The 9580-nt window shown below is 30.7% G+C and overlaps 1 protein-coding gene across 1 annotated transcript; it reads left to right on the top strand.

Moving 5' to 3' along the window:
- The first annotated feature begins 218 nt into the window (after positions 1 to 218).
- On the top strand, positions 219 to 1867 carry LOC143550317 (parthenolide synthase-like). The gene is made up of 2 exons (XM_077040989.1): positions 219 to 1176; positions 1249 to 1867. The coding sequence occupies exons 1-2, from the start codon at positions 280 to 282 to the stop codon at positions 1858 to 1860; spliced, it is 1509 nt and encodes a 502-aa protein (XP_076897104.1). The 5' UTR covers positions 219 to 279; the 3' UTR covers positions 1861 to 1867.
- The last annotated feature ends 7713 nt before the right edge of the window (positions 1868 to 9580 follow it).

The raw sequence follows: 9580 nt of genomic DNA, 5'->3' as shown, positions 1-9580 counted from the left end.
ATATCGTCATTAGTCATCTAATTAGCCACCATTATATAGACTTATGTTCTTGTGACGACATAACAACTGTAAATGACTGTTAGCGGGGGAACGTCCATAAGACAACATAGTCTACAAATTGGTACAAGGGGGTCTCTAAATTTAGAAAATGCAGTGGCCTAACACATAAGAAAATCGCTGTTTAAAAAAAGTAATTAAAGAGAACAAGAGAGAGCCTCCATTATAAATAGAGAAAGGAGTAACTTAAAATACCACCATGAGCCAAATTAAACCGACCACATGGCCATTTTCAATGAATGGGCAGTATTAGTCATCTCCATCTTCTGCATATTTGTTTATAGTACCATAAAATCCAAGAAGTCATTCAAGGCTAAGCTTCCCCCAAGCCCTCCAAAACTTCCCATACTCGGAAACTTGCACCAACTACTCGGTAAGCCTCGTCATGAGGCCTTTTGGCAACTTTCGAAACAATTTGGCCCCGTTATGCAAATCCAAATTGGTTCACAACCCTTTCTTATCATCTCTTCTACTGACATGGCCAAAGAAGTCTTAAAAACTCAAGATCACAATTTTTGTTCACGCGCATTTTTCCAAGCTACCAAACTACTAACGTACAATTTTAATGATGTTTCCTTCTCGCCACACAACGATCACTGGAGAGAGATGCGCAAGCTTTTGGTAACCGAGTTCCTTGGTCCTAAGAGAGCTAAGCTGACTAATCATGTGCTGGTGACAGAGATGGAGAGCATTGTCCATTCTCTATCGATAAATCCACCTAACACCGAGGTGAATCTAAGCAGTATGTTCCTAGAAATAGTAAAGCATAAGGTGTGTAAGGTGGCGTTTGGTAAGAGCTATGGAGAACTGCTAGACGATCCGTCATTGGATTTTATGCTCGATGAAACCATTAGATTATTGAATGGATCCGTTGGTGATTCTTTTCCGTGGTTGGGTTATTTTATTGATCAACTTAGTGGATGGAATCGTAGGCTGAATGAAGGATTTAGAAATCTTGATAGGTTCATTGACACAATCATTGATGACCATCTCAAAAATAAAGTGGAAGATGTAAGTGATGAGGACAAAGATTTTGTCCATACTGTACTTGACATGTCTTCTAAACCAAATGCTTCTGGCTATCGACCGAGTTATGCAGATTTAAAAGCTCTTATGATGGTAAACGGTTTATTTTATTGTGTTTTCTTTGATAGAGGTCTAATTAAATATAATCCCCAAATAATGTTTCAGGATATACTTATGGGTGGAATCGATTCGTCTGTTCTGGCCTTGACGTGGGTAATGTACGAGATCATTAAAAATCCAAGAGTGTTGGAAAAACTACAAAATGAAATCCGAAATTGCGCAGGAGAAATACAAAAGGTAGAAGAACTGGATACCGCAAAAATGACATACTTGAAAATGGTGGTGAAGGAGTCATTTAGATTCCACACGCCTGCCCCATACTTGATTCCGCACGCATGTGTAAACCAAACTCAAATTAGTGGGTACGATGTTTTTCCTGGTACGGTTGTACTAATCAATGCTTGGGGGCTAGCAAGAGATCCACGAACGTGGGGAGAGAATGCACATGAGTTTTACCCAGAGAGGTTTGCAAATCCGGATGTTGATTTTGGATATGACAGGTTTGAGATGCTTCCGTTTGGAGGGGGGCGACGGTCCTGCCCAGCGAAGAATACAGCTCCAGGAAATATAGAGTTCGTGATTGCGAACCTACTTTACTGGTTTGATTGGGAACTTCCTAATGGAATGAAGAGTGAAGATTTGATCATAGAAGGAATAGGTACCCCGGTTCTAAGAAATAAAGACCCCCTTTTCCTTATACCCACAAGGCATAAGTAAGCCAAAATGTCAAGCATCGGTTTCTTCTTTACGCCAACGTATTAAAAAAAAAGCAGTACATGCTAGAAGTAGTGTTGTTGAATTATTGTATGTTTGAATTTTGTTGTTATATATTCTCTCCAAATTCTAAAACATTTATCTGTCTTGTATCGATCCTTTGATAATGGCTAGTTAAGTTTTCTAGTATGGTCTTGGTTTCCAAACGCTGCTACTTAGTTTACATAGATCATGGCTCCTTATTTTTTTGGTTTAGTTTAGTCATGTACAATACATGTATGCTTGATGGCAAATTAAACATTTAAATGTTTAATGGTGTAACCCCTACTTTTCTTTTTCTTTTTTTTTCTGTATTGTAATCACAACTCACAACCACTAAATTGGCAAAGAAAAAAAATTGGTTTCATGGCCAACGGTGTCACGGTGATAATGATGGATGAGATATCGTAAAAAAATGAATAAAATTTTAATTTTAATGGTATGAGATATCGTTAGTTTGTTATATAAACCTTTAGCGTAACAGAATATTTTCACAGTTTGACTTAATTAAAAGAGAAAAATTCTCAAAATAATCAATTTTGATCAACGTTTTCCAAATTTAGCAATGGTTTTGAAAATACACCAAAAATAGTCATATTTTTTCGTCGGATCCGACGCAAACAAGAACTGATCCGACATATTAACTCAGCATATTAGAAATCGCCACGTGTACAAATATTATGTCACATCTGACGTAAAAAAATCGTCTAACGTAAAAAGTGATGAACTGACGTAAAATTAAACCGTTGGGTCCAACGGTTTAATTCCAGTTACCGTCGAATTTAACGGATTAATCTTTCATCGATTTCTTAACAAAAAATGTGATTCGTGGAAAACAAATACTATGGTTTTGTACACGTCGAAAAACTAAACAATTTACATTATGAATTTGGTTTATTATATGGAGAAATAAGAAAGACGGAGATGAAGATTGGTTATGGAGGTTCAGGTTTTGAGATGTAGAAGATGAAATATTATGTCGGAAGAAGAAACAAGTTTCGTTGGACGACGAATTGGCTTCGTGTTACGTCAGAAGACCAAACATCGTGACACGTGGCGAGATTTTAGAGGCCCATCTAATCCGTCAGATTAGTTCTTGTTTACATTGGATCCGATGGGAAAGGGTGACTATTTTGGATAGTTTTTTCAAAACCATCGCTAGTTGGAAAAAAGTTGATAAAAATGGTTATTTTGGAATTTTCCTTAATAGAAATGAAGAGATATTGTAGTTAATCAAGCCGCCAGGGTAAGGTACAACCCACTGGGTCATCTATCACGAGTTCACCCATGACGTTTTCCTTGATATCCAGGTATAGAGTGCATATTTAAGTAACCCATCATTTATATTGGAGGAGACTTCGTCCAAAGCAGTAGGAGACTAAGCTTACTCATGTCAAACTCATTCTTCATTTGTTCTTTAAATCTCCTTATTTGTTACACGTTAGAGCAATGCTTTTGAGGCCGGACCAGTTCGGCCGTTCGATCCTCAGACCAGCCGGCTCGAAGTGGTTCACCGGCCGACTGGATAATTGTTTCGGTTGAAGCCTACCTTTCAAAAATCAGCAATGGTGCCTTTAAAAGATCCTACATATTACGTGCCTTTCAAATATAACTACACATGATCACACATGTTTTCCCAAAGTTTGTTTATTTCACTGAAGGTAAAGAGTTAAGTTTCAGTATTAAATACCTTTATCACGGTCATCCGTGCCATAACTTAACACGAAGAAGAGCAAGAATAATTGGTAGTTTTTTTTTTAAATAACTTCCACATTAAAAACATCCAAACGATTACAATGAGCTGGTAGGTAAAAGGGCAACAACCTATGTCACAACCCTATTTTAGATAGCAAACCCAATCCAGCTAAATACCAAAGTTTTGGTAGCTTATACTTGAGAACAAAGCCAAATCCTACTAAAAATAAAGTTTTGGTTAGCTCATACAAGATCGCTAGTTCATAATAAAATAGGCTAAAACCTTAATAGCCAAATACCAATATATCACAAATTAAGCTTGAGAACGAAGCAAACGAAAACCCTAACTAGCAAAGAAATCATACACTTTCCAACATGATAAAATTTGAGCAGAAAACACAAATTTTATTTCAACAAAAACAAAAAAGATACAAGATTCAATCACAATTACAATTAATCTACTAATTATCACAGAACTAAAACCTAACAGTTTTGATAAAAAGAAACAACAAAGAAGTAAAACATTACAAGATTGAAGCAGTGTAGAATTCTTCAATAGATTCTCCTTTGATTGAAGATTAGGCAAACTAGAGTTTTAGATGAAAGAAAACTGAACGTGATTACGATCGATCTCTCGAGGTGAGAGAAGCATCATTTTATACACCATGTTGTTAGCCTCTTGAGCCCTTCATCATCTTTTATCCTTGAACTTTTCAGCATATCACACTTTTAGTCCTTTAATCCAAGTTTAACAATATAAACCTGTACAATACTAATCATACAATAAGTGTAAATTTACATATAAAACCTATTTGAATTGACATTTTAACACAACAACAATTACAAAAAGCAACAAAAATTGATAATAATACGTTAAAAACCTAATCCTGACATGAACTAATCACAACACATAATTGATGGCAGCGAATTCGAATTTTTACCTCAGGGCACATGATTGGGAATTTTGATAGGAATTGTGTTAGAGGCATTGAAGTTTCGATATAGATCTTGTTTCAATTAGTTTGGGAGTTTTGATACGCAGGATCCACGATGCAAAGGGTAAAAAGATGAGCTGAAAAACCAATTTGGATGCTATCTAAAAGTGACAAGTAGACAAAATTAAGGACTCTCTTTTATTACAAGAGGAGGATTTTATCGCTTGTTGTGTAGCAAACCTTACCGGCAATAACGTCGTAACTCGTAAGACTCATAATTCGTTAGCTAATACTTAATATCTATATCCGATAGAGTAGCCCATTGAAAAAAAAATTCTTCAACTACAGTTTCTTCTGTCTAGTTCAACTGTCTCATTAAGCAACTTTTGCACCAATTCTTTTTCTAGATCTATTTGAAGTAGCTATCCAAACTCCCGATTTAGGGCGTTGTTAAAACTTAAAAGAAAGAACAAACATTCCAAAGTTATGGACGTAAAACATTTACGTGCTACCTTTTTCAACGTCGAATATTCATGATTGTTTAACAATATTTATGGTGTGTTCTTGTGAGGTATTTTCCCTTTATTTAATTAAAAGAAAACAAGATGCCAGGATTCCAAAAAAAACATCACAAACAACTGGACATGACAGGAAAGCCGATCTTCGTCAAAAGTAATGACATTTACATTAATTTATTGAATAAACATTCTCTCTTACTTTTCCATCATGTTAAAAAGAGATTAATAAATATTAATGCCACAAGTGTATATATAAAGCCATGAGCTTAATAAACAATTGCATGTTTCATGTTAATTAATTGTATAGCACCATGACCTTAGTTCTATAATGTATATTTTAAGCCATGAGCTTAATACTACTTGTAACTTCTAAGAAATTATGTATTACATAAAAAGAAACAATTGCATTATATGACAAATATGCATACATTAGATAAAAATAAATTATCATAAAAGTATGTGTATGATAATAATTTAATATTTAATGTTATATATATATATAAAATGGTTCAGTGAAGAAATCATATTAGCGTGAGAAGATGAGAAGTTAATTAAAACCGTTGATTGTGTTGATCTATGGCCTACATTCAAGATGACAATCTTGTAATATTGATATTCCTTTTTTAATATATTTAATGCTAAAAGGGTATATTGGTATTTAGTTATTTAGAAGTTTGAGCTAAAACGTTCATATATTAATGCATTCCAAATTGATGGCCTGCCACATTCCAAATTTGTGTCCTGTTTAGATAAGGTTAATTATATTATTTTTGTATATAAAACAAACTATTAGGTTTTACATTCTAAGTTAACTATTTTACGAAAATACAGAATTTCTTTAGATTTTGTTTGTTATTAATTATTGTTATTTCAGACGTAGATTTATTTTGACATAGTGGATGAGTAACTTTTATCATAATTTATTGTAAGTATATTATGTGTTTGTGTAGGTTTGAATTATAAAGAACTCGAATGGATATTTTAACCCACACACTTTGAACAAAGTCTACACATGCAAAATATTTATATGTAGGGTTATTATAATGTGTATAGGAATAATAATAATAAATGTGTAGAATGGTACATAAATGCAACTAAAAATAATTATGTTGGTCTGTTGAACAAATCCTGCACATAAATATGACTTAAATAATATATGTGTAGGATGTTACATGAATACTACTGTAAAAAATTATGTTAATCTAGTGAACAAATCCTACACATGAATACGACTAAAATATTAAATGTGTAGGATGTTACATGAATACAATCAAATAAATATGCTAGTCGGATGAGCAAATCCTACATATGAATATGATTCAAATAATAAATGTGTACTACTGAAGAAATTTTTGCTGGTCTGGTGAACAAATCCTACACATGAATACGACTTAAATAATAAATGTGTAGGATGTTACATGAATAATACTGAAAAAAATTATGCTAGTCTAGTGAGCAAATCCTACATATGAATACGACTCAAAATAATTTGTTGTGTTATTAATACGTATGCAAAATAAAACACTATATAAATAAATCTAAGGAATCAAATACTACACATATATATTACATGAAGGGGTCAAAAGATACACAAATTGATATAAGCCTACACATATGCTTTATACATACAATTTGATGAAGTGTTAATAGTGTACTTATGGGACACTTTGTTAAGTTAAACGTTGTCAAATTAAATTTAGATGATAAATAAGAATATAAGAAGGAAATGAATAATAATGGTTGACGAAGTGACAAGGATTAATAATAATAATAATAATAATAATAATAATAATAATAATAATAATAACAATAAATAAAAAGTGGTATGATCGGCACAAAACTTGAATGATGATTTGATATTATTGTTAATAATTTAATTTGTTTTGACAATTTGAAACTATAAAATACAATTAATACTTATCATATAAAATAAATTATTAGGTTTAGCATTATACCCTTATATTTAATTAAATGAGAAAAAGAAAAGAAAAAATATGATTGGTTCAAAAGATTTCTCCAACTTCTCACACTAATATGATTTCTCTATTAAACTCAACCATATATATATATGTAGGGGATGGATCTTGCAAGGAGTGATATTATAGCGAGAAATGCGAGAAGAGAATCTGAACCATTGATTATGTTTAATCAGTGGTCAACAAAAGAAATGGCAAATTCATAAATACAAATACATGTTGATGACATATTTTTAATTAAAAAGGGTGCATATGTGTTTTGTGATGTATCCCTTATTAAGCTAGACATTAATGCATTTAGCGGTTTCATTTTTTTTAATGCTTAATCAATGGTTATAGTGTCATATATAATTTTTATTATTTTATTTCTTTCATTAAGCTAGACATTAGTGTATGTGAAAATTTTATAGTTGTATGTTATTAGCATGATCCGCTATTTATTATATGTAGTTTAATATAAAAAAAGAGTTTATTTTGTACTGTGTAAGTGATATTAACGGTTTCATTTTTTATGCTTAATCAATAGTCATAGTGTCGTATATAATTTTTACTATTTTATTTCTTTCATTAAGCTAGATATTAATGTATGTGAAAATTTTATAATTGTAAGTTATTAGCGTAATCCACTATTTATTATACGTAGTTTAATATAAAAAAGGAGTTTATTTTGTACTGTGTAAGTGGTATTTTGAATTGTGTATTTGTAAACTTTATTGTGTGTAGCTTCATGTATGTACTGTGGAGGTGGTATTTCGAATTGTGTATGTGTAAATTTTATCATGCGTGAGTTCATATATGTACTGTGTATGTGGTATTTTGAACTTTGTACGTGTAAATTTTATAACATGTCGGATCATTTATGTGTTATGTAGGTTCATATATGGGTTGTGGATATGTTGATTAATTAATGTGTAGGATATGTTATATGATGTGTAGGGTATATTGTTAAGATTGATGTGTAGCATGTATTTTTAATGTATAGGATATGTTGTTTGATACATTGTATGATGTGTAGGATATGTTGGGAACATTGATGTATAGCATATATTTTTAATGTGTAGGATATGTTGTATGATGTGTATAGGATATGTTATTAACATTGATGTGTAGCATCTACTTTTAATGTGTTGGGATAATTATTCAGAGTGAGTTTTTCTTATTTTAATATAAAAATATGGAATTGTAAAAAGACTTTTGAAATAATAAAAAATTAATAATCAATATAATATAAAAAAGGATAAAAAGAAAATGATGTGTGAAACTCCTGACTTATTAAATAGTTACCAAAAAACAAAACATGAAAATTTTACTAATATGCCCCAATAATTAATTAAACATAAAATAAAAAGAAAATTATATGATTGGCTGGAAGAACTTCTCGCAATAAGAAAACTTCGGAAATGAACCTAATCCTATATATATATATATATAGGATTGGTATCATTTGAGAACTCTTAAATTACTTAAGAACTTGAAGAAACTCTTAATAATTAACGTTTTTTGTAAAAAATTTCGTAGGTTAATGTTATTTAAGTATAATTTTATCACTTTTGGCATCTATATTTACGATTACAATTATGAAAATTAGTTTTTTTACACATATCTATGTTGTTTTACACATATGTAAATTTTTATCACATAACATGTGTAACTTTTGATTTATATATGTAATCAAAATTTTTTTTTTTATAAATATGATAAAACAAGTCTCAAATAATGTTAATATATAAAAAAAGTTTAAAAAAACATTTGGTTTTTAAGAGTTTCTAAAAGTTCTTAACTTTTTTTGTGTTCTCAAATATAACTAACCCTATATATATATATAGGGAGAGGATCAAGAGAAATTCACCTTTAAAGAGAAAACTAAAAAACTCCTAAAAACTCCTAAAGAATTATTTTTAATTAAAAATAAAAAAATATTTTCAAAATTCTGTTTTAGCCATTATTCTTATATATTCTTATATTTCACTCAAAAAATATAAAAAAATAAAAATAAATAAAAAAAAAAACCGCTGTAATGCACATACGTATTACTGTGCGATACCGTTGTATTACACATGTGTATTACTATGTATTTTTTAGTTTAATAGTGTTTTATTGCATATATTCAATATTTGTGTATTGTATATGTGTAGTAGTGTTGTATTATATGAAAAAAATAATAATAAAATAAAAGTCGATGTGGTGCACATGTGCGTTAATGTTGTATTACACATACGTACTAATGTGTATTCGATGTGTGTATTAGTCTTATATTGCATATATACAATAGTGTGTATCAAATATGTGCAATAGTGTTGTATTCTATGCAATACAAACACTTTTGCATATATGCAATGCACACTATTACACATGCGCACTATACCGACAAGGTTACCGTCAAGTTTTTTTTTTTGAACCAATAACAACATATAAGAATAATGGAAAAAAAAAAGAAACTTCAAAAAAAATTAAAAAAAAGTTAAAAATAGTTTTTTAAAAGTTTTTAGGAGTTTTTAAGTTTTCTCTTTAAAAAGAGTTTTCACTAGAACCCAGGCAAAGTATAGAATGAAAACCCACT

The sequence above is a fragment of the Bidens hawaiensis genome, unplaced genomic scaffold, assembly GCF_021521415.1.
Source record: "Bidens hawaiensis isolate Kalapana, Puna unplaced genomic scaffold, B.hawaiensis_p1.1 tig00016006_1, whole genome shotgun sequence".
Classification (NCBI taxonomy): Eukaryota; Viridiplantae; Streptophyta; class Magnoliopsida; order Asterales; family Asteraceae; genus Bidens; species Bidens hawaiensis.
This window is presented reverse-complemented; position numbering and strand designations above follow the sequence as displayed.